The sequence below is a fragment of the Bombyx mandarina genome, chromosome 09 (genome assembly GCF_030267445.1).
Source record: "Bombyx mandarina strain Sakado chromosome 09, ASM3026744v2".
Classification (NCBI taxonomy): Eukaryota; Metazoa; Arthropoda; class Insecta; order Lepidoptera; family Bombycidae; genus Bombyx; species Bombyx mandarina.
The window spans coordinates 5,955,918-5,983,144 of NC_143216.1; the positions used below are offsets into that span (position 1 = coordinate 5,955,918).

A 27,227-nucleotide genomic window follows, 5' to 3' on the forward strand; every position below is an offset into this window, starting at 1 on the left:
TTATTAGCGTTTATTCCCATATAGCAATCTGTAGAGATGCCGTTCTATTACGCAGACTCCGTCGTGATCCCTGCTCCAGTAAGCTACGAGAGCCGGGGCACACTGGTCGTTCCTGGCGACTAGTACTCGTTCAGATTACTACGGTACTCGTCCCGCGTGTAACGTCCTTATTTGAATTGTGTGTTGAACCAACGAGTTCCAGATTTACTTAATTACTGTTTGGATATCGTACAGATTACGTGTGCTCATCTAATTACTATGGATAATCAGATACTTGAAACTTAATTAATAAATGTTTCGTAAGTATTTCTTGTGTTTTCAGTAACGATATATGTTTTGTGTTAAGTACTCCGTTCGGAGTTTTGTATAAGTTTGTGTACTTTTTATTTGAGTTTGACTTACAATTTAACAGTCAGCTGTAATTAAATCCATTTTAGACTCGTTCAGGAGGTGCTCTGTAATTAATCGACTTTAAATCTCAAACTGTCTCCATGTAACGAACACTAAATTCTGGTTATAGTATAAAAAAAGGAAAATTGGGTTTTATATTAAATATTATGCGCAGAACGATAATTTTTAACATTTATAGTTATTTTTAATTATACTTCAAAATAACTTTTAACTAGTAATATTGTTGGATTATTGACAGAAATGTCTTTGATCAATCTGAAAGTATTCAACTTTAAGATCTACTATAAAAGTTAATATAAAACTGGAAACGAAACTACTTGTAGAACATAGCGTTATCTTTTCTAAATTAAAAACGCATCTTTACTTCTTGATTATAATTAAAATAACTTGGAACTCATCGGAACTCAGAATGATATAGTAACGAACAAAACGTACGGAGTACCTATACATTTCTATTTTCGAACTGACATACTAAGCCCGGTTACGTAGTAATTCGTATACAGAACTGTGAGTTCGAAAATAAACGATCGTCGGATGCATAAAGTTCAAAATGCAGATATGAATACAACGATGACGACGAAAGACTCAACTAACAGGAGTGCATTCAGTGAAACCTAAATAAAGAAGTCAAATAATGAATTAATAGCATTCGGTTTTGTTAATGCATAAATAGGCGAACGATGTTACGGCCCTGGATTTAACATGACGCTTAACGACTGTCCCACCCGTCGACTCAGAACGCATGACCTCCTCACGGCAGAAATAGACACGATGATGGTATCCCCTATTACGAGTTTAAAATTACACTAGAAAATCTAAAGGCATTAATTACAATTACATTACGACACCTACAAGCGGTTAAATGCTTACGGCCCACCAGGTCTGCGTAGGCTTAACGTTAATATAACAAGGTCCAAATTCAGTTCCAATTAAGCTCAAGGACTATGTAAAATAACGGACTAAAGAACCAGTTGCTATTCACGACCAGACAATCTACAGCTCTGAAATGGGAAACATAAGAATTACAAATTCTAGGATGATTCTCAAAGTTACTCAGAATATATTTTTTTTTGGTTTAATTGTTACTTCAGACCAGTTAAAGCGGCTCTGTTAATAACTTGTGTTTTTTCTAATTGCAACAAAATAACTCTTCAAAAAGTATTTAGTTTCATTATAAACTCCTTTTAACATATAAAATTTTTGTTTAGTTGAGATTAGAATCATAATACTGATAGTTGTGTTAACAGCTCCATAGGTTGGTTAATCAATTTAAAATAAAATTTGAATGATTTATTACGAATCCAAAATTCATTCTCATTTTAAGGTGAAATATAATACAATTTTTAAATCCGCAGTTTTGATTTTAAAGAAAAATATGCATCATCGTTAATGTTAAATATTTTTGAACCAAATTACGCTCTTGCAAACGATTGACCATGCATGAAGAAACGCAAACCTTTTGCATTGTAGCTACTTTTACTGGTGGTAGGACCTGTTGTGAGTCCGCGCGGGTGGGTACCACCACCCTGCCTATTTCTGCCGTGAAGCAGTAATGCGTTTCGGTTCGAAGGGTGGGGTAGCCGTTGTAAGTATACTGAGAACTTAGAACTTGTATCTCAAGGTGGGTGGCGCATTTACGTTGTGGATGTCTATGGGCTCCAGTAACCACTTAACACCAGGTGGGCTGTGAGCTCGTCCACCCATCTAAGCAATAAAAAAAAAACTTATGAAATAATTTTTATCGTCGAGAATTTACTAAATATAATTTGATATAAATATTAATTTATTGACTTAAACTATGATATAAAACATTGGCGTCGAATACGCGCCTGGAATAGTTCGAATGACAAGCTTTGACACTCGACACTCGACGGCACCCGTATCTCGAGAGTGACAGATAAGCACCATTTGTCGGATCGAAAGCGCATCAAAAATGAAAAAATAGGACTGCAATTATTTAAACATTACGATTTTATAAGATTTAAGATTCGCTGGTGGTAGGACCTCTTGTGAGTCCGCACGGGTAGGTACCACCACCCTGCCTATTTCTGTCGTGAAGCAGTAATGCGTTTCGGTTTGAAGGGTGGGGTAGCCGTTGTAACTATACTGAGACCTTAGAACTTATATCTCATGGTGGGTGGCGCATTTGCATTGTAGATGTCTATGGGCTCCAGTAACCACTTAACACCAGGTGGGCTGTGAGCTCGTCCACCCATCTAAGCAATAAGAAAAAAGATTTAATTGGCAATTAATACATAAATAAATTAATTAAATGATATAGGTAAAAACAGTTTTCAAATTTTACTTTTTACCCTTGATAATCAAAAAAAACAGGCAAAAGCTAAATGACGATGCGTAGCTTTTACCTCACCACTTTATTATTTCACTGCTGACGTCTGTGAGTGACTGTGAGCTCTTACGACCCGGGCCTTGAGGCGCCATCTAATTGATATTTCAAATGAGTTCTGCACACGCTGATGCCTTGACATAAGATTCAAAATTATATACCTGGCTAATTTGAACATGCGCCGAACTGATTTAATCTTGAATATTTTGATTAAATTAAACACAATTTACATACAAATCGAATTAAAAAAATAAAAGTATTAAAACAGTAAAGATTAACCTGTATATTAAATTCTAAAAAAATATATTGGAGTGATCTGGACTACTTTAAAACCATTTTTTTTTGTATTTTTTTTTAATTTTGATCTTCTGAAATCAATTACTTTTAGATATTGTAGTATTTTATTTAATTATTATGTACTTTCGTCAATACTTGCAGTATTGTTACCAAGTTACACAATCTCGTCCAATAGATCTGGGAAACTAAGCGTTACATGTTTTTTATACTTATAAGAGAGCCTAATGCTTTCGGTCCAGCTGCCCTTCACAACAATTAAAAATTACTAGATGAAGACCCAGCTTTGCTCGGCTTTTTTTTTATAACGCCATCTTGTTGTGTCCTTAAAGCAGTAAAAATAGTATTATTATTCGCCAATAGAAGTCGGGAAGAGTTGATTATTGAAAACAAGAATAAAACAACATTTTCTGAAAATAAATCGTAGCTAGATCGATTTATCGCCCCCGAAATCCCCTGTATACTAAATCAATATCTATGATATCTTATTCCAATGAAACGACATTGGCATTTTTAGAAAAAATGAACGAATTTTGCTTAACACTCCCCGATACGCTGTAAAATACCAAAGAAAATATGTAGGTATTTCCCTCGGCGTTTCTACATTACGTACATACATAAATATTAATGTGAAAAATTAATATTCGTTGCTGTGTTTGTGTATTTATTCGTGTTATGTGCGCGCGAATCGCTAATCCGATTGAGGTGAAATTTTCTAATATTATAAATTGTAATTTTACTAACCGGGAAGGTTTTTTATATGAGACCATCGACGTGTGTTTCAATAAATATGGGGATTAAATGTTTTATTTCACGATTAAACAAGAGAATGGGCTGAAAAACAAACAAAATTTTTAATTGTTGTAGTTATATAGTCGATCACTGTGTTGTTCGTTATTTATTCTTCATTTGTTCATTTTTCATTGCCTTAATAGGTCACATTAGTGATTTTTGTCCCAAAAATCCTTCGGATTTGGATCAAGATTACTTATTTACTTATTTCTTATTGCTATCAAAATTGATCACATACGGGCTGCAATACGTTCGTAACAACATGAATATAATAATCATCCATTTTGGGACATAAGTTTCATTGTACAATAAGAGCTGTTATACCCCAGTTTAGGATTCGTTTATTAATTTTATACAAAAAATACTATAATAAATACATCATATTTTCGAAATAAAAATATTTATATACATTTTTAATCGTTCATAATAAAAAAGAAAGCTTAGACAATTGATTTTAATAACGTTTTTCGATTGTAGTCGTCAATTCGAATATAGAGAGAAATAATTATCCATTGTTAAACCTTCCGAAGATTCTAGTCGAGAAAAAAAAAACATTTTACCTGATTCATTAGCACAAAATAAATACACAGTGTGGCTGAATAGCTGAGATTTTATAATTGTGCAAAAATTTGAAGGGTGTATTTTATCGGTGTTTTTTGGGAATTAATTTTAGCACAAAACTGAGTTCAGCCCATACGAAAAAAAATTATTGTTTTCCTATATAAGCATACCAAAGTTGTCTTTAAGTATATCCACTTCACTAATAAAATAATAATGCATTTTCGTTAACTTTAAAGCTATATTTATCTAAACTTTCTAGCTGACTGAAGTTTAACTAAAATCTAATATCGAACAAAAATGAGTGTTTTAACGCCTTAGTAAAAACATTAATTTTGAATGAGGAAAACTGTTTTAAGAGTACCGCGCTTTCGTTACTAAAAAAAAATCGTGTATAGGGTAAATGTTAAAATAAAGTGCATAACAAAATGTTGAAAATCCATACCAGAAACGATTCTAACAATTAACACTATAAAATACTGATTCAAAATACTGTCAAATTTAACTCATAATTCCGTCTATATTTGTGTATGTTATTTTAATTACAACCATACCGTTGTATATCAATCACCCTACGTACGGTGAGTAGTTACCATCGCTCAAGCCTACAACTGAAGAATTTCCTCAAGTTTCGACTTCATTTGATGAAACGATCGAAAACGAAACCACCACTCTGCGTATTTCTGCCGTGAAGCAGTAAATCATTTCTGTTTGAAGAGTGGGGCAGCCGTTGTAACTATACTTGAGACCTTAGAACTTATATCTCAAAGTGAGTGGCGCATTTACGTCGTAGATCTCTATGGGCTCCAGTAAACACTTAAAACCCGGTGGGCTGTGAGCTCGTCCACTCACCTTAGTTATAAAAAAAAACGAGTGATACCCTGAATGCTTTCTCGTATTTAATTTTATTCATCATTTCAACGCACGTGTATTTGATATCTACGTGTAATTAGTTTGTAATATCAAAGCCATTCAACTGAATTAGGTTACTCTATGTACTTAAACAATCATACGCTTAAATTGTAGCGAACAAAACGAACAGAACGAAGAATTTTGCAGATTATTGGTGGTAATGCTAGCTGGGACAATTGCTAATTTATTATATGAAACACCCAATTCAATTGATGTCACTATGACGAAAGTCTTCCAGAAGTGAAAACATCAACTGTACAAAGCTTGAAACTCCCAATTAAATAAACTTAAAAACATTTAATTTATGGTAAATTTTAGATATTTATCGGAATTTTCTATAGTATTCAACTCCGGCCATGGACTACACGTTTCTATATTTCATCCCATATCATCTCATCTCATTTCACTTAATTTCATCCCAGTTGATAAATGCCTCAAATTAATCATCTTCATTTCATTTCACTCCATAATATAATTTTTCATAAAAATATGAATATAAATTAAAATAAGACATGACTTAAAGGTCTAACCTACCAGGTCAAAATCCTTTAAAAAAAATATGAGTCATTTTACTAGCTATTATATAAAGTAGAGAATATGAACTTTTCCTGTTTATTTTATAAATGCACTCATGAAATTTGTTGTAAAAAATAATCTCAAATAGATAATTAACTATACGCGAAGACAATTAAATAATTCAGAAAACAAACTATTCTTACAAAGACACGTAATATTTTATTTGAACTATGTGTGGCTGATGGTAAACATTAAGCTTTCGTAGAGATCTTTGAGTTTTTTTAAAAATAGAAACGCGTGAATTAGTACGTGGTCCATAAGAGTTAATAGGTTATATGCTGTACGGTATGGGGTATCTCGTAGATATAATGTGGACATCACCTCGAGACATGAGGTCCAAGTTTCATTTATATGGTATAACGGTTACCCTATCTTTCATACCGGAACGTGTAATGGCTTCATAGCAGAAATTAACAGGATGGAATATGCCTTACCGCTAGGAAAAGCCAATTCGCTATCGCAGTATGTTAGTTAATACGTATAATACTCAGAGAACAGTGCTGCCCATTTTCTGGTAAATCCTGTAGTTGACTTCTACGACACGCGAGTACAAGGTGTTGTTATTTAAGGCCTACGCCACAATGCCAATAATCAAACTATTTTAATCAAAACCTTTGAAAAGAACCCCGTGAAACCTTAACTCCGATGTTATTTTAAAAATCGAATACAATTCAGTGCTCATTATCTATTTAATTTTTTTTGTAAAAGAGTGAAACACCACCACGTAATGAATATAACGAAATCTCCAAAAGTAACTGTTCGATAAATTTTAAATTTGCCCCAAGCACTTCTTTTGTAACTTAGGCGATCCCAAAGTTAATTTTAAATACATTCATTTAATTTTCGGGCTTATAAAATAAAGGCGTATTAGTAAATAAGGCCTGCTAGAATACATTAATGATTGCTGATAATCTGAGTGAACAAAAAAATCACATCCGACATTTTACATGATAAAAATGTAACATTTATTTTACACAAAACCCGAAACGCTCGTAAATTATTTTACAAAGACCAAAAAATTACGAGATAAAAATAATCCAGTGAGGCAATCCGGCTTACCTAAGCAGTTTTTGTCCTTTGCTCCGGTTCAGATGCTCAGACCGTGCAAGTTCGTTTTGATGGTTTCGGGCCCTCGGTGAAAACAAAAGAAAGATGTTTTACTGCGGTGAAAATGTGCCGAACACGTATCCCTACCTGACTGCGAGTGGCCTACATGACATATAAAACGTGCTACTGACTTTCCACTACCTGTGTATTTATACAACGTGTCTTCCCACGCTACGTCTTCGTACAGTTCAGATTTTCCTGTTTTTTTTCTTTCTCTAACATCACGTTTCATTGAATTTTTTCCTCTTTTAGAATTAATATCAGGACAGCCAAAATATGTATTATTTAGAAAAAAAAATCATACAGTTATGTTTTATTATTTATCATAACAATTTATAATGGTTAAGCACGTTGTAGTATATAATGGGTTGAGGAAAAAGTTTCTTCGCATTTTTTAATAAAATTCACAACATTTTTAATGTAGTTTATTCACATTTAACTGAAGTATGTAGGTACCATTTTATTCGATAACTTTTTGCCATCTTGTAGGTAGGGACATGATTCCATTGCTATAGAAATTTTGGGGCTTCTGATCAAAATACCGCGACAATTGGTTTTGACAGTCCTCTCGTGGTGTTAACCTGACACTGCCTAAAGAGTTCTGAAGAGACCGAAACGGTCGGAAATCTGAAGGTGCAAGGTCAGGACTATACGGCGGTTGCATTAACTCCTCCCAGCCAAGCTCTCTTAATTTTTGCTGTGTGGCTAAAGATGTGTGAGGTCTAGCGTTATCATGATGAAAAACCACACTCTTCTGTTGATGAATTCCGGCCGATTTCTCTCAACTTCTTGCTTTAATCTCATCAATTGTTCGCAATACAGTTCAGAATCGATAGCTCATAATGAATAATGCCCTTCCAATCATACCACACACACAGCATCACCTTGTTGCGAGTTAACCCGGGTTTTGCCACAGTCTGTGAAGCCTGATCGGCCTTGACTACGACATTTTTCGCACGTTCTTGTCGTAAATGATCCATTTTTCATCACCAGTTATCAGCTTCTTCGAAAAAGGTTCGGTTTCATTACGTCGTAATAAAGAATTACAAATGATTATACGGTTCATTAGGTTTCTTTCAGTGAACTCGTGAGGTACCCAAATATCGAGCTTTTTTGTGTACCCAGTTTTTTTCAAATACGCTAAAACTGTTTTGTGGTCAATTCCCAGTTCTTCAGATACGTCGTAACTACTGATATGCCAATCTTGCTCCACTTTTTTAAAACATGGCATCCATTTTATCCGTAATAGGGCGACCAGAGCGACGTGCATCTTTGACATCAAAATTTCCGGGTTGGAAACGCTTAAACCAAATTTTTACTACTCTCACAGACACTGCACTAGGTCCATAAACATCGCAAATTTTTTTTTTCGCGGCTTGCCTTGCCTTTTTCCCTTTTTTGTAGTAAAATTTTAAAATGTATCGAATTTCTTCATTAGATTCTCCCATCTTGACAGTACGAAAAATAAATAAAAATCACACATTTTCCTAATTTGAACTTGGAATTATCTTTTTTAAAATTTAAACTTTTAATGATACCAAAACCAGCCAGATACAAATAGTACAGCCAAAGAGATTTTATTACAAGTTCATACATACTATAATGCGAAAAGACTTTTTTCCCAACCTATTATGATATATTCGTGTATCATTAGCCCGTCTATCGTAAAAAGGAATTCAAAAGCGTTTTAGAATGTAATTTTTTTGGAAATTTATCAAAATATGATTTACGTAACATGCGTGAACTGTAAGCGTAAGCTATTTCATTTTTAGATACCAAGAGTAGGTTTACGTTTTAACTGATTCCATATCCAGACCGTGGTGTTCCGAAATATTAAAAAAAAGGAAGAAGAAAACATGTTACTTTTTCCCTGCATGCTGTGTTGCTTGTGCTCTCTCGTCAATAGTCGATTTTCTGGTACATAAATTCACGAACTGTCGCATTTATTACAGCTGATATACCTGGCATTGCCCGGGTTATTAAAACAAAATTATAAACTAATAAAATATTAGTACTATAACAAATGAGTGGAAAAGGTTGGAGGAGGCCTTTGTCGATTGGCAAACAGATCTGCAGAAAATGAGAAAAATTCAAATCATAAGCTAGATTAAGGTTTAAATAAAATTCAAGTTTTCTATATATTATATTTAATTTTAGTCATATAATTGTAATATGGATCTGAATAAAAGGCTATATTATTATTATTATTAATATTATATTATAACAAATAAAAAATTAAACAATAGAAATAAAATATAATGGACATAGCTAGGCTAAGCTAGAAAATTAAAAAAGTAAAGTCTAGAAATTTAAGTGCATACATTTGTCAAATTCTAATGATTCAATCTACCTATACTATCACAAATATTTAGTTCAAAAATCCTATAAGAACTTTTGAAATTATATGTATGTCAGTATTTGTTTACCTATTCAATGATTCTGAAATAAAATACATACATTTTGCATTTTGTATAGGCTTTTTTGTATTGTATTTTTTTTGTTTATGGTCAGGTGAAATCACAAAACACAATCCATTCATTTTCTAAACGATCTCGATAACTTGGGAAATAGATATTTTCATCTATCAAAACGAGACTATTTATTATATTTCTTAATTATTTTTTAATTTATTCTCTTCTTCTATTCTTCATCTTTTCTATTGTAGGCAGCGGTTTGGCTCTGCCCTTGGCATTGCTGAAATCCAGGGGCGACGGTAACCACTCACCAGGTGGGCCGTATCTCGTCTGCCTGCAAGGGCAATACAAAAAAACTTTTATAGAAACAGAAGGAACATTTTGTATACAGCTTTATAAGGCAAAGAAATGACCGAAACAAAATTATAGGAAACAGGCTTTGTAAACTGATTTCCAACTTAATTAACTCGGCCTCGTTTAATGTTATAGTCGGGAGGTTTTCATTGTGTGGTCAATAACCTATTGGTATGCGTTAATGCATTGCCCACTCACCAGAAAATTCAATTAATAAGAGAGTAGCGTTAATAACCTACAATATACCTGCAGCTTAATACGAGGCATTTTAAACAGTAACATACTTGAAAATGCATCAAACTTTGAATTTCCGTGACGTTAAAAACATAAATACAACAACAATTGTGAAAATTATTAATAAACTGGTGGTGGGATCTCTTGTGAGTCCGCACTGGTAGGTACCACCACCTCACCTAGTTCTGCCGTGAAGCAGTAATGCGTTTCGGTTTGAAGGGCGGGGCAGTCGTTGTAACTATACTGAGATCTTAGAACTTATATCTCAAGGTGGGTGGCGCATTTACGTTGTAAATGTCTATGGGCTCCAGTAACCACTTAAGTACACATCTTAAACTTAAACAAAACGTCTAAGAAAAAAAGAAAAAAAAGCTAAATATTTGTGATCCGTACACTTTTTTCTTTTTTTATTCCATAAACAGATCAACTAAATTAAAGCCTACCCGTTGTCAAGTTGTTACCGAAACCCATAAACGTCGACAAAGTAAATGCTGCCACCCACCCTTAAGAAATACGAGGCTTAAGTCTCAATTATACGGTATAAACAACTGTAACAACCTTCACACCGGAATGCATTACTCCTTCGAAATAAAAATAGACAGGTTGGTGCAACCTACCAGAGCGGGCTCACAATACGCCAATACTAAAAGTTAATAAATTATTAGATTTTAATTTATCAAACGATAAGTCTGTTTTCTTAGAATCTTATATTGGTGATTCCATTGTAAAAATGACATAGTTTATATACGATATAAGTTGTTTTATTATAATATGCAATAGAATGAAGTCAATAATATCATGATTTTAAATACCGAATCAATTTATAAACTTTACTTTAATTATATAAATAATTATAAATTCAATACACATAGAACATAATAAGATAAACCTTACGGCATGAGATAAAGCCGGTTCCTAGGACAAAAAATCAGATTTATTCATCACTTTATATAGACTATCTTACAATAAATTTTAGAATATTAATATTAGATCAAGAGGCTTAAGTAGGTTTTTAAGATGTTTTTAAACACACGGGCATATTTCATCAAACCTTAATGTTTAGTTATATAGAACTTAAACAAATTTATTAAGAGCAGTCGTGAACATTACAGAAATAATTTCAGTAATAATAGAGGCACAATTAATTGGGCTACATTCTCTAGTAGATTAGTGACCCGAGCTCTCAGGAAGGGCCATTTGTCAAAGTAATCATCTTTCCATGAGCCAGGGTGTCCTAACTCTGTCGCGCGACTAGATAATTGCACTATTAGGATTAATATGAAGCAATACCAAAAGCTGTTAGTTTAGTAGAAATGCCTGATTTTAAAAGACTTCTTACACGAACATTGAAATAACAAAATTGTAAGAGTATTAATGTTTCATCGGAGTATTGTGCTTCATCAATCTTCGATTTGTGATCGATCACATAAAATTTGTGTAATGATTTTTATTAAATTCCAAATTGTTTGATGAAACAGAGCTCATCCATAACGCACGGTAACTTGCAACTAAACCGAGATGTCGATGTACACAGAAACCATAAATTCAGAAAAGAATTTTATTAATAAACTAGCTGACCCGGCAGACCTCGTAGTGCCTCAATCGATAAATAAAAGACCTAAACTTTTTTATCACATAAGCTTAAAACAAACAAAAGGAATTCGTCCGACCGGGGTACACATCAAAACAAAAACAAAATTGTTAAAATATGTTTATTTAATTCCGAGCATTTTCATATTTATCTACCTTTTAAACCTTCTCTGGACTTCCACAAATAATTCAAGACCAAAGCTAGCCAAATCGGTCCAGCCGTTCTCGAGTTTTAGCGAGACTAACGAACAGCAATTCATTTTTATATATATAAATTAATTTGCACTAATTTGCACGTTAGGTTTCATCTGCATGTCGTATTTTTTTCTTTTTTGGGTTCAATTTCATATTTTTTTTAATTATTTGAATAAGTTACTGTTTTTGTTTGTGAGAGTTTTTCGATTTGCTTATTATTATTGCACTAGATGACCTAGTGTTAGGTGATTACCGAAATGAGAGAAATGAATGTCGCCACACATATTTATTATGAGATAAAAGTCTCAATTGTAGTTTTTGATGGCCAACCCACTCTTGAACCCTACCCGGAACATGGCGTGGCGAATTAAGCAGAATTTTTATATCTGCCACTGCTCACAATACTGAATATTTCAACTATACTTGAGACCTTAGAACTTATATCTCAAGGTGGGTGGCAGATTTACATTGTAGATATCTGTGGGCTCCAGTAACCACTTAACAGCAGGTGGGCTGTGAGCTCGTCCACCTATCTAAGCAATAAAAAAAAACTAATCATGCATACATATGCATCTGCATTGGTAGAGTGAATAAGTTATTAGGTACTTCAAAAAACAATGATTTCAAAATACCTTACGGCTTGATTTTACGTTTACTATTTTCATTTTACGAATTTACAATGCTTCGAGTGAGTGTACTACAGTCCTTTTTTTTGGGGGGGGGGGCTTAGATGGGTAGACGAGCTCACGGCCCACGTGGTGCTAAGTAGTTACCGGAGCCCATATACATCTATGTAAATGCCGCCACCTACCTTGAGATATGAATTGTAACGTGTCACTTTTAACAGTACGGCTGCCCCGCCCTTCAAACCGAAACGCGTTACTGCTTCACGGCAGAAATAGTCAGGTTGGTGCGGACTCACAAGACGTCCTACCACCAGTAATTATGCAAACTATAACTTTGCGGGTTTCATTTTTATTACACGATGTTATTCCATCACCATCAGTGAGCATTTGTTAAGTACGTATTTCATTGGAAAAATTGGTACCTGCCGGCGGAATTCGAACACCGGAGCGTCGCTACATACGAATGCACCGGACATCTTATCCATTAGGCCACGACGACTTCAAATCTGTAAGCATTCGCAACGGTACTAACTAGCCTATCTTAAAATGCTTAAATCGAACTGTAGAATCATAATAACTAAATCGTATGTTCTGAATGCCGTAGACTTATTGGCACCGTGTATTTGCCGACATATCAACGCATGCCTCATTTGACGGCGCAAAATCGGCTCAATGTATATTGTGCAGAGTAATACGAAACCCCCGGAAAATGATCTACAAGGGTATTTGCCATAATGGAAGGATGCGGAACAAAAACGTGTTTACCCGTACTATGTGTGAGAAAGACTGTATTTCCCTTATTGGACTATTTTACTTCGGCTGTTAAGAACTGATGATTTCGTGATCTAAGGCATTGCATATATCATTTTAAGGAACGTAATTTTACATTTCTCTTGATACGTATTATACATATACAAAAACGAAATAATCCTCTCTTAATATAGCACTATGTGTGTTAGACAATATGTTAGGACTTTTTTCACACATTATTTACAAAATATTGGCGAAGTTAGCGTTCACGGCAAATGTATGACCAATAAAATTTAATTAGGAGACATTAACAATGATGAATAGCAGACTGCTCGCGGCATTAGCGTAATTATATTGTGATTTCAGAATAATCGCATGATGAATGGGCTCATAGCAACTTCCACTTTTGTCGGATTGCTGTAATATTAATCCAAGTCGGGACTAACAGCTTTGTAGCGTAGCAATCATGATTTAATCTAATTTAATATTTAAGCGACCGCAAGATTTCATCTCCTTTATTTATCCTTTAAACGCTATGTGCTAATCTATACTATTATTATAAAGAGGAAAGATTTGTTTGTTTGTTTGTATTGAATAGGCTTCGAAACTACTAAGCCGATTTGAAAAATTATTTCACTATTTGAAAGCTACACTATTCCCGAGTGACATAGGCTAAAATCTTTTTTGAAAAAATTAGGGATCCTTATTAAAACTCCAACAATGTAACCCAAGGTGTAAAAAAATTACCTAAAATATTTTTTACATCGCGTGCCCTGTGGGAACTATTGATGATAGAATAAAATAATGTACTACGACTTTGTAGAACACATTAATATTTATGAAGTTATGCCGCAATAAATGTTCATTTATTCAAAAAAAAATAACACACCGTCAAATATCGTTGAAATTACTGTTAAAGACCCGAGCGGAGCCGGAGCGGGCCGCTATATAATAATAAAATGCTTCCCTATAATTTTTTAAACAATAGTGGAATACATTTTGTTCATTCATTTTATTACTTTTAATATTTTCAAAGCATAGTTCAAAACGAATCAATTAGGTTTTTTTAAGTTAATCATTTATTGTATCAACGTATCCGTGAATGATTATTTTTAAAGTCACCGGTGAAGTAAGTTCTTACGGTGAAACAAGATTCGGTGCGATATTTTCTTTTGGGAAAGTTGTTGCCGCGGCTTGCCTTTGAGAAAAGTTAAGCCGAGAAGGTAATTTCGTATTTTATTATTTTTCATTGGCCCTCGGGGCAGCTTTTCCTTTTGTCTCAAAGTAAGCTTTTCGCCTAGAAATCGATTTTTAATCTAGTTTTAACAAATGCGCGTTTTAATCTTCTCAATTTAGTTTTAGACAGCTTACAACTTATTCGATTCATAATTATTTGTTTACTTCATGACGTTTGGTTCTAAAATATCAATATCTTTTTCTACTTAATTTTCGTCATCAAGAAATCGTAATAAAGAACAAAATAAGCGTAATTTAAAACAAACAACGTACTTTTTAAAGAGCGGCATCTTGTTATTTGACAGGGTTGCTTACCATCACTCTACCTTTTTCTATCGTGAAAGAGGCATGCATTTCTACTCCGATTCTGCTATACAATTGTAGCTTTGACCTCGTCTCAAGAATAGTTGATCACATTCATGATATAATGTCTATGTCGATCCACTTAAAGTGATAAAAAAACGGTTTCCTTAAATACTTCATAAGTAGTCATTTTGTGTGTAATTTGAGGCGATTAATTTTGTTATACTCCTTTAATTTTGCGTTTTGTTCTTCGATAACATAAATCTAATTTATTTAAAGCCACCGTTGAATCACCTCGATTGTCCACCAATTTAATAATTACCAACTTTTAGAGCCAAGATTTTCGGAATTGGACATCGAATGCACAATGCTACTGAAATGACGTCGTACCAAGATGGATATTATCACACGACTTTCCCGCTTCAAATATGGCGCCTACGTCCTTTTGGTCATCATCCATATTCCGATACTGCAAGGAGAAGAACAATCGCAATGTCCAAGTCTGTCAGAAAATCCGATTTGTCCTTGTTACAATTTTAAGGAAGGTAAGTTAATCAGTACAGATGACTCGGGTTACCAAACTATTTTTATATTGACGGTATTAAATCTATGTGGTAATTTGTTGCCATAAAGTTGGAAGCCTAACGTGTTTCCAAGCAATATGAGAATTAGATTTAGTCAGGTTAGTAATGAAGGTAAATACATTAAAACTTTGGCTGACCATTTTTCGGAATTAGTTTTAGTAGTAGTTTTTTTTTATTGCCCCTGTAGGCAGACGAGCCATACGGCCCACCTGATGGTGAGTGGTTACCGTCGCCCATGGACTTCAGCAATGCCAGGGGCAGAGCCAAGCCGCTGCCTACAGCTGATGTAGTAGATGACTGCGGTTGTGTACGCGAATATTGTGTTTAATATATTGATTCAGTTGCAATAACAAAGCGATCACCGGGGCCATTTATTACTGGTTATTTTAAAATAAGTAATAATTGTCACCTAAATGTGACAAATGGCAATAGTAGAAATGGAAAAGCAAGTAATGATTAATACAATAAAATTAAAAGAAGAGTAACGGACAAATAGTATAGGGAAAAAACAAATTCGTACATAAATATGAAAGTAATGAATAACAACAGTCAATTTGTTAAGTATTATTTTAATGATTAAATTTCTCGTGTTGTCCATTGACCATTGTCATGTAAGATAAATGGAACATTTATTTCAGGTCTTTTTCTGGAATGTCCGAGTGCCTCTCCTGGTGTTGTGAAAAATGTGCTATCAAAAATAAAAGGAACAATACAATCTTTATCGATTTACGATTTGGAGAGTTCGACCACTGAACTGAAAGCAGAACTTTTCCCGCCTAAAATAAAAATTTCCAATTTACAAATCTCCCAATCAAACATAGATAAAGTAAATCCAAACGCCTTTACATCGTTGCGTGATTCATTAATATCTTTGAGCATTATCTCCAGTAAATTGCGTAAAATTCCACATGAATCATTTACGGATTTAAAAAATATTGAAGCAATCGATCTACAACTTAATGATATCAACACTATACAAGGAAGTATATTCAGTAAGCTGAAGTTGAAAAAGCTAAATCTAAAAGGAAACAAAATCGTCAACATTTCCGAAAATGCATTTTATAATTTAGATAATTACCTAACTGAATTAGATATTACAGAGAATTTTCTCATTATTTTTCCTTTAAAATCATTAGGTAAGTTAAATGAACTAATCCAATTGAGATTGTCGTGGAACAAAATCGATACAATTCCTGATAACATTAATATTAGCATCCCAAATTTACTGACTTTAGATTTAAGTTCGAACTCTTTTACTTCGATAGAAAAAAAATATTTTCACTGTATGCCAAAGTTGAAGACGCTCACTTTCTTTTCTAATCAAATTGAAAATGTCGACGGTGAAGCTTTTTATCCTTTGCTATTCTTAGAAACAGTAGATTTAAGTAGAAATAAAATAAAAAGCTTGTCAAAAACAGTTTTTCAGAATAATCGAAATATTCGCACTGTGGATTTAAGTCATAATCACTTACATTTTGTTAATGGTGTTTTTTCAAACCTAAGTCATCTTTCAGAAATATTTTTATCGGAAAATAACATTCTTGAAGTATCCGATGACGCATTTCATAATGCTTTTAGTTTAATGGTTCTTAATTTAGAACACAATGCATTACAAAGAGTTCATCAAAATTGTTTTTCTTCTCTTTTAAACTTAACGCAACTACATATGGGAACAAATTATCTGAAAAAACTTCCACGAAATTTATTTCAAAGTAATCGTAGATTAGTAACACTAAGTCTAGATAATAACGATATTGACGAATTAGATGAATTAATATTTGATAAGCTGGTGGAACTGAGGGAAATACGTTTGCAGAATAATAAATTAAGGCAGATCAAGAGGAATGTATTTAGTCCTTTACCAGGACTACTAGAATTGCATTTGCAAAACAATTTAATTCAAAACATCGACTCTCATGCTTTCATAACTTTGAAGAGTCTTCAACATATTAATTTGCAGGGTAATCGTTTAACTACAATTGGCGATGTATTCCCAAACAGAAATTCATCTTTAGTTTCAATTCAGCTCGGGGCGAATTCTTTATCATTGTTGAAAAATAGCTCTCTTCGAGGACAAGTTAACGTTCAAATAATGTGGCTGAGCCAAAATAATATCAATATGTTAACTTCGAATCTTTTTGATGATTTGTTAAATATACAGAGGCTGTACCTTAAAAATAATAGTATTATACATATAGAGAGTAAGACATTTATGTACTTAAGGAAAATAAAATATCTAGACATAAGTAACAATAAGCTAGTTAAATTAAGTAATGAAACATTTTATCAACTTACAACGTTGGAAGAACTGTACCTACAATGTAATACCATAAATCAAGTTGCCAAAGACACTTTCCAATTTCTAACTAAGTTAAAAATTCTTGATTTGTCGCAGAATGAAATAATCGTTCTTGATTTTGATATTTCTTCTTTGCCAATCAAACAGCTTCGTCTTAATAAAAACTTGATATCAGTAATCGAGGTTGATTCTCTGAAAAGTTTGCCAAATCTCAGCGAATTGGAGATGAATAACAATATGTTATCTTCGGAGAATATTATACAAGTACAAGTCCCGGGTTTGAAATCATTAATGATTTCGACAAACAACTTTAGTTTATTAGACAATAAAACATTCTCACGTCTTCCGTCAATTCAAACTCTTTCCCTTGAAATGTCTAACATATCCCATTTACCTCCAACGGTATTTATAAAAAATCAAAATCTTCTGAGAGTTAATTTGGCTTTTAATAAGTTGAAAGATTTACATAAAGACGTATTTGCGTACACAACGATTTTGCAAGAATTGAACTTGAAAGGGAACAATTTCGCTGATTTCCCGCACGTTGCACTTTTTAATATATCATCTTTGGAAATTCTAAATTTGTGCCATAACCAACTACACAGTGTAGACTTTTTTAAATTTATTGGCCTACAAAATCTAAGAACATTGATTTTATGTGACAACCGTATTTCAATGCTAAATGGATTCAATTCACCATTATTGAAGAATCTTTTAATTTTAAATTTAAGTAGAAATAGGCTGACAGTTCTTCCGCCGAATTTTTTTCAACATTCTTTAGGTTTAAAAGAAATCGACCTATCACACAACCTTTTTAAACAAATTCCAAGCAATGGTTTGTCTGAAACCGTTCTGCCCGCTTTGACAACTCTCAATATGTCGTCTAACTCATTAATCCAGTTATTACAAAGCCCAAAATTATTTCCGGCTTTAGAAGAGTTAGTTGTAACAAAAACGAATCTGACAATCATAACCAGCACTGATTTCGAGAATTTTCCTGCATTAAGAAGATTGCTCCTGACACAAAACTCCATCGTCAGATTATCGCCAGGGGCATTTTCAAAACTGCACAACTTGGAGTTCCTCGATTTGAGTCAAAATAAATTAGAAAATGTCCCTCGAGAAAGGCTTCAGGGGTTATATTCAACACGGCTACTAAACATCTCCCAGAACATTATAAGGGAACTAGAAGAATTCACCGCAGATTTGCAAAGCCTACAAAAAATTGACTTATCCTATAACCACATTACAAGAATTCATAGAGAAATATTTCATCGGCTACATAATCTTGTGGAGTTGAACTTAAGTGGAAATTGGCTATCAGCAATTTCTACAGATGCTTTTAAACATATGCACAAAATATCTGTTATAGACTTGAGTCATAATTACTTTGAAACAATTCAAATAAAAATGTTAACTTCATTGGAGTCTCAGGTTAAAGCATTATTATTAGATGGTAAGTTCTGATTACCTATGAATTGTATCATAAAGAACGCGAAATATTATATTACAAATGATCCATTAATATTTCAGAGAATCCTTTCACATGCAATTGTGAATCACAGGATGTCTGGCGGTGGATGCAAGATCACTATAAAATTATTATTAAAGGAAGCTACAATTTGCGATGTGAACATCCAGAAGATATACACGGGTATAGGTTCCTCGAGCTTCCACATCAGAAATTATGCGATGTACCAATTGTAATTCGTATTGCAATTCAAGACATTCAAACATACTCTGTTATCGTTTCTTGGCAAAGTCGAAATCAAACCGGCTTGAACGGATTTCAAGTGGCTTATTTCCCCGAGAAAAATCCTGGCACTGTAAGTTAAAATTTGTTTATTTGTGAGTAGCTAATTTATTTTACACCTGTGAGTAAACTTTTGAGCCCTTAATTTTGTGTGAAGCGTTAAAATGCGCTCAGGACCCATTACAACAAACATTTGAATACAAAGGCTTTGCATCACTTCAATGGTCCATAAAAAATATTTATGTTTCTCGTCCGTGAATGTTCGGTTACGCTAGAATCGTTTAAAGCTTCCTCTGTAACAATGGATCGCGCGAACAAACTTTTTCAACTGTGTACAATACAAATCAATTTTTGGAAATAGCATTCCAATTTCAAATCTTGCATTTATTTTTACAGATACGAGGTAAGACGATAGGTGCCGGAATGAGATCTACAAGATTAAATCATTTAACACCAGGATCAAGGTACATTATTTGCGTATTAGCTTACGGGAATTTCAGTCCTACAACATCATTAGACTCCTCGGTCCCAGATGCCAGGGTAGCGCCGTCACCCGCTAACAAAAACAGCATATACGGAGATGAACAAATTATGAATCATCTAAAATCTTATATGAATGATTCCATGACTAGTAAGTGTACAAGTGTTAGCACTATTGAAATATTCGGTGCAGCTATTGACAGCCCATTTTCTAATACATATATGGGCATCGCTGATATTCTGACCAGGAGACTCAGTTTAGTAGTCGGTTGCTGCATTGGATTTATCGTGTTCGTCGTTTTGGTATCAGCATTAGGTTACATCAAAAGTAAAAAGCGTCAAGTGATTGCGAAAAGTGAATCTCAACAGCCCCCACAATATATTTCGTATGACAACTTCAATACTCCAAGTGTAGAAGTTCAAACAACAGATATGGATATAAATACTATTACGGACAAAACGAAGTCTCAATGCAAGCATGAGTGAGGGATAATCGTCCTCCAATACGTGGGCCGACACTTGCAAACTTAAAGAGCGCTTGGGGATCGGATTTTTTCCAATTTGATTCCCTTATGAATAAAATGCCACTCATGTCGGGATAAAACCTTTTATACCTTCATCGTCTTTGAAACTTTTCGGAAGTTTGACAGACAGGAATGAATTATTACAACTACTGGCAATCAATAACGAAGCGTGTGATAATCGAAAAAGTTTCACGTCACTGGGGCATTTTAGCCATCAATTCAATGTTACGCGTAAAAAAACAGTTTTACCTAAGAAATTTTATTTTACTTAAACGTTTTAAACAAAACTTATTTCATGATTGCCTTTGTTTAGTGTATATTTTCATTTTAAAACAACTTTTTTAACTGTTTAATATAATAGTGTAAAGAATTTATAAATTAAGAGATTAACGTTAAACGTTACTTTGTTCATTTCCAAGGACATTTAATTGTGATTTACATAGAAATATTACTGTAAATTTTTTAGCTTAAATAATAAATCGTTTTGTAAATTCTTATTATATAACTATTAGATATAAATCGTGTTAGAAATCACATGTAATCATGAAAATCGTTTCGAAACTGGAAATAATTGTAATACAAAATGTCATTAATGAAGTTCTTAAGTTAAATTGAATTAGTAAATTTTAGACTAAGGTAAACTATTACAAGCTCACAAAAATATCAGATTCATTTAAGTGTAACAAAGATGTACCAAAGCCCTTAAATGTGTTTAATTTGGTTAATTCAATCTAAACACATTTTAAGCTAGTGTAAAGACTGTAGTATTGATAATAAAATTTGGAAAGATTTTAGTTTTTTTATTTTAAAATCTGAGCATCTCGTACCTAATGACGTCATTAATTGCGTAACAAATAAAAAAACTGAGATTTTTGTATCAATATTAACATGATAACGTAGCGCAATAATTAACAGATCAATTAACATCTATGAAACAACTTAATGCCAAATAATTTTTTGCTACAAATACTGGTTTGAGTGCTCACATATTATTCTGTACACGCATTAGAGTTGCAAAACGATCTGCAAATGCTAATAAGGACCTTATAAAACCGGGTAAAATATAGAAGTAAAAATTGATTATGCTTGGGACATCACATTCAGTCGTAATGATACTTGATATACCTATTTCTGTCGCGAAGCAAGCGTGCTTTATGGTTCGAAGCACGGTACCACGGACATACTGCAATTCAGTTGATAATTGAACTTGATATCCTAGGGTGAGTGATGGGATTAATGCTGTGATATCTCTGAGATCCAATAAACTTAACATAAGGATAGTGTTATGATTGTCTTCTACCTGTCCATGACATAATTCAGCTTTATTGTATTTTGTTCTGCGGGAACACTTTCCCTTCCTTAATTAGACATAAAACTGTGAGCTTCGTTGTGATCCCAAGAAAATAAGATAAAATACTTTACAACTCAGTTTTTATTACAAAATATATGTGTATACATATTACAAACTCGACGTTCAGTCCAATCATTACAAATTTTATAATACATACATAGGCTATTCAATAATTTAAAGTTTCGCGACTACATTATGATAATAAACACTATAATAATATTCTAATATTTAACGTGTTCTGACAACGACTTCAACCTAAAAAAAGGACTAAAAAAAGGTAGACCCAACCGGTAACTCATAAAAATGGACTAAAAAAGGTAGACATATTTCTTTGTTCCTAACATCCTACCTGCAGTCTTCAGTGTGCCCTTGACCATGGCGCTTGCAACAGCGCTGAAATCTGGGCCCTGAAATAGTGATGCTTTAAAAAAAAAAAAAATTTATGGAAACTATCAACATCTTGTAGCGGGTGCCCCTAAATTTATACGTTGTTAAAGTTAAGTTAATTTAAACATACATTACACGTACATAACATCTAATTATTGTGTAACTAAACACACAAAACAAAAAAAAATATAAATCATACAAGATACAAGTCTTTATTTGTTATAGATAAATTAATTAAATTTTATCAATTAGTGGTTTCTGAAAATTTACAAAGTCCTTCATTAAAAATTAAATATAGGACAGGCAATATGTTACTGGCATCTACAGAAGCAATGAGAAACTAATCGAAGCGAAGCCATCTAGTAGCCCACGCCCGTAAACATTATTGTTTATGTGTATTATCTATGGCTGAAATTACAGGAACTCACAAGTATGAAAACCGCGATACAAAAAACTAAGTAACAGTGCGTGTGATTCAAAGGATATCGATTATTGCTTAGTTTTAAAATGATTAATTTATTTGAAGCAAGTCACAATTAAAACTTTAGACGATTCTTCAATCTGCTCGGAAGAAATCAGTTTAAATGCTTTTAAAGATAAGAAACTTTACTTAGTTAACTTTAAACATTATTGAATTATCTTAAGTTTGAGTTTCCGGGCGCTTATTAAGGTCAGGGGTCGGCGTGGTGCGGATTTATAATAAGTACTTGCCGACCTCTTATTTCCAGAAGACAGATTTCCTTCAAGCTATTTAGCCATAAATCTTCACTTTTTTGCTACGTAACAAATATGCTACTGCATAAGATAGTGGACTTATATCATAACCAAATGTAAAACTGTAACCGAATTGTGGACTCTAAATTAAATAATTTAAAAAAAGCTGTCTACTTAGTTTATTTAGATGAACTTGACTCGATCTTAGTTTTTTGTCTTTTTTTTTTTCGCACTGGCTCAATAAAGCCTTAATTTCACTTTTAAAATATCAAGATTATAATTTTAAAACCAGAAAATTCACTGTTTCATTTTGTTACGATAGCGAAAGCCGAATGAAAGTGAGATTCGACTGGAACCATAAGGCATATCCTTTTTTTTATAACGGGAGAACGAACTCGACGGACCTTAAGTGGCTATCATAATAATGTTAACGCCGAGCCCATTTTGAGACATGAGGTCGAATTCTCAATTCAATTACTAATACCTGTACTACTCTTCAAATTGGAACGCATGACTGTTTTGTATTGTACATATAAATGGGCAGGATGGTTATACCTACCCATGCGGGCTTACAATGTAAGGCTTATAACGACAGCACAAAAGCCTAATCTTTAAAAATTTCACGGTACTTTTAATTTGGGAGAACAAAAATGTTCCGTTTCCAGCGATCTATGAAGAATTTTGATTTTTTTTCTTGCCCTTGTAGGCAGACGTTCATACGGCCCACCTGACCGTGACTGATTACCGACGCCCAAGGACTTCAGTAATGCCAGGGTGGTGGTCAGGTGGTCTTACTGGTGGTAGAACCTCTTGCTTACTGGTATACGGGTATGTACCACCACACTGCCCATTTTTGCCGTAAAGCAGTAATGTGTTTCGGTTTGAAGGGTAGGGCAGCCGTTTGATTTCATTGCATTCATCACAATTTCGCTTGCACGTAAATGAAATCGACGAACGTAAATAAATTATCGAGTTAAGGAGTAAAATGTATTGCGTAGTCATTCGTGTTCCAAGCTGACCCTATTAAGCGGATTAAATGAATTATTCAGTGACGAGACCGGGTGATTTCTCATGGGGCTGCATTCACATTTACATCATGTGAACGCAAACATTAACATGATCATTAAAATCAGTAAGGACTAAATTGCCACATAGTGATTAAGGTTTCAACAACATTCACTCTCTTTACATTTCAAAAAAGTTATACTATATTTTTTAGAAAAAGAAGTTCACTTGTTTTTATATTTTATGTTGAAATAATAAAGAAATAAATTAGGAACTTACAAGTCACTTAAATGCCGCCACCCACTTGGAGACTTCAGATCTATGTCTCAGTTGTTATTAATTACGCAAAATTATAAGTTTTGTAAGTTCGGTTTTCATTACACGATTTGTCCTTTATCGTGGAAGGGATTCGAAAACACGAACTAAATACGTATTTCATTAGAAAAATGTTTTTTTGAACATCGATAAAAAAGTTATTGGACCTGTAGGCAGACGAGCATACGGCCCACCTGATGGTAAGTGGTTACCGTCACCCATGAACTTCAGCGATGCCAAAGGCAGAGCCAAGCCGCTGCCTACCGTAAGATAATGAAACAGTAATGATAAATGTGATTCATGTCTTTTTTATGGCTCTAGATGGGTACGCGCTCGTGGACAACACATTGGTTAAGTAGTTTCCTCATATTATTGTTCAAAGCCGTAGCTTTTTGCAGTCTATCACTGAAAAAGGGAGCTACAAGTAACGTGCATGTGCTGCAGAATTCCAGTTTTATCCACATGTTGAAAGCTAAACTTAGGTAAGTATCAGAATGCATTCGGCCATGTACGTTAATCAATTCAAGTTTTTAAAAAAAATACAAACCTTTATAGATGTTACATTTAGATAAATTGTTTCTCGAAATTATCTCTTGAAAATTATCTCTGAAGCTTTTTCAAGTCTTGTGAGTGCTTTAACGAACGATGTGATGTTTCGATTTCATAAGCAACACAGTATGCTATTTGAGTAATTGACAATATCCAAAAAAAAAAATTGTTTCCAAGAGAAAAATACAAAGAACTGACATGATGGTAGTCTGTTTGATATCCTTTTCTCCTTTGACATAGCCCGTGGACATCACAACTTCATAAAGCAATCGCTTACCAAGAGACTTAAGTTCAATATTTCAACTGTATGACATTCAAACAGAGACAATTTCGCGGCAGGAATAGACAGGATAGTTGTGTACCTATCGGTTCAAGCTTTCACGATGCTCAATCACCAGTTAAAAAGATACGCGAACTAACTCAGTCACCCTTAGGTATTTCGTTATTCACCCGCAGTAGTAATATTCTCAGCTCTTTTATCTAGTTAGCTCTCAATCTCGCTCTGCTGTATTTATCTATACTAATATTCTAAAGAGGAAAGATTTGTTTGTTTGTTTGTATTGAATAGGCACCGAAACTACTGAACCGATTTGAGAAATTCTTTCACTGTTTGGAAGCTACACTATTCCCGAATGACATACATAGGCTATAATAATTTTTGAAAAAAATTAGGGATACCTTACTAAAACTCCAATAATGTAAGCCAAGGTGTAAAAAAACTACGTAAAATATTCTTTACATTGCGTGCCCTGCGAAAACTATTCATGCTAGAATAAAATAATGTACTACGAATTTGTAGAACACATTATTGTTTACAAAAAGAGACGACAGCATATGTCTAACTATTATAGCTATACCGCAATAAGTGTTCTTTTATTTAAAAAAATAAAACAACGTCAAATATCTTTGAAAATTTTTGTTAAAGACCCGAGCGGAGCCGGAGCGGGCCGCTAGTTAATTTATAAAGCTGCTTTCAGACTACGCTATACTATAGTGCCATATAGTATAGCAACCTATAGTTAGCCAATAACATATAGTACAGTACAGTGAACGTGTCCCTAACAATGTATGGTGTGCGATATTGTTGTGCTATGAGCTATATACTATATGCTATTATAGCGTAGTGTGAAAGCGGCTTACCTTGAAAACCCTGCCTTTTTTATGCAATCATGATTACTGATTTGAAATTTTGGGGTTCGCCGTTACTGAGAATGTTTACAGACCTGTTGATAACAATTAATCTTAGGCTCGTATCCATCTGCGCTAAAAACGTGATGAGTAGACGACATACTCGTAGTAAACTTAATGACTTTAAGTAATGTACAATTTTTTTTTATTCAATACTAGCTGACCCGGCAGACTTCGTAGTGCCTCAATCGATAAATAAAAGACCTAAACTTTTGTATAAAATATACTTAAAACAAACAGAAGGAATCCGTCCGACGCGACGGGGGACACATCAAAGGAAAAACAAAATTGTTATTTTTATTTAATTCCGAGTATTATCATATTTATTTACCTTTTAAACCTTCTCTGGACAGTCTGGACTTCCATAAATAATTCAAGACCAAAATTAGCCAAAACGGTCCAGCCGTTCTCGAGTTTTAGCGGGACTAACGAAAAGCAATTCATTTTTATATATATAAATTATAAACTTTTCCGCACTAGTGACGTAAGGGAACGTCACTTTGTACAACTCTGCAACAAACACAAAACACAAATCTCGTTTCTCAACTACTAATCGACTCGCATCCGTTATCCATTAGGTTTAGCTAAAAGCACAAACAAAACCCGAAAGGTTCAGAAACAAAAGGTGGGGGTTTAAAAGTGCTCAAAGTTCCTTTAGGTACTATTCGAAGAATCCGGTTCGTTTTAGCTGGCTTGTGAAATTAGCTTGAAATACACGAGCGCGGTAATGTCGGCCGCTTTGATATGCTCACGTTTCCGTTTTCACTCGACATAATGAGATATGAGCGCTTTGAAGTTTATTGATACATTGCGAAATTTGTATCATTGTGTTTTTTTTTATATTAAATGTTATGTTTATTGAAAAATAACGACTTTCTGGCAGTATGCAAGATAAAAGAATTTTTACTGAGGTAATGAAATGGAACGTTTCCTCAAAAAGATCAAACATTATAAAGTAAATTACGTTATTTGTCGAATGCTTTTTTTCTCTCATACGTATTCGTTTTATACCATGCACTTAATAATAATTATGCATGAATGTATGGTCTCAAAAGATCGGTATACCGCACGAATTGGTGCCAAATTGAGTTAAAATTTTAGGTGTGACATTATTTAGTTTGCCTTTCCAACATGATCGTATAGATTGTTTAGGTGAGTCGAAAAGCAATTAAAATTTAATGGGCATTTTTGTGTTTTTACACCACTGTAATAATCTCTATAGGCAAGGTTTTAAAAATAATTTAAGCGGTGCTTAGTAGCTTGAGCTAGCAGTAGCCCTGCCGATACTCATAGTCGAAAGAAGCCTTCTCGTTTAACTCAAATGAGCTATTTCCTCTTCGATACCATTAAAGTCAAGTACAACATGACGAGTATAATAA

General features: G+C 33.7%; 1 protein-coding gene across 1 annotated transcript; it reads left to right on the forward strand.

Moving 5' to 3' along the window:
* The first annotated feature begins 81 nt into the window (after window positions 1-81).
* On the forward strand, window positions 82-21,129 carry LOC114240813 (uncharacterized). The gene is made up of 5 exons (XM_028171502.2): window positions 82-299; window positions 15,032-15,244; window positions 15,922-19,038; window positions 19,116-19,408; window positions 19,732-21,129. Exons 2-5 carry the CDS (start codon window positions 15,094-15,096, stop codon window positions 20,299-20,301), a joined length of 4,131 nt encoding a protein of 1,376 aa, XP_028027303.2. The 5' UTR covers window positions 82-299; window positions 15,032-15,093; the 3' UTR covers window positions 20,302-21,129.
* The last annotated feature ends 6,098 nt before the right edge of the window (window positions 21,130-27,227 follow it).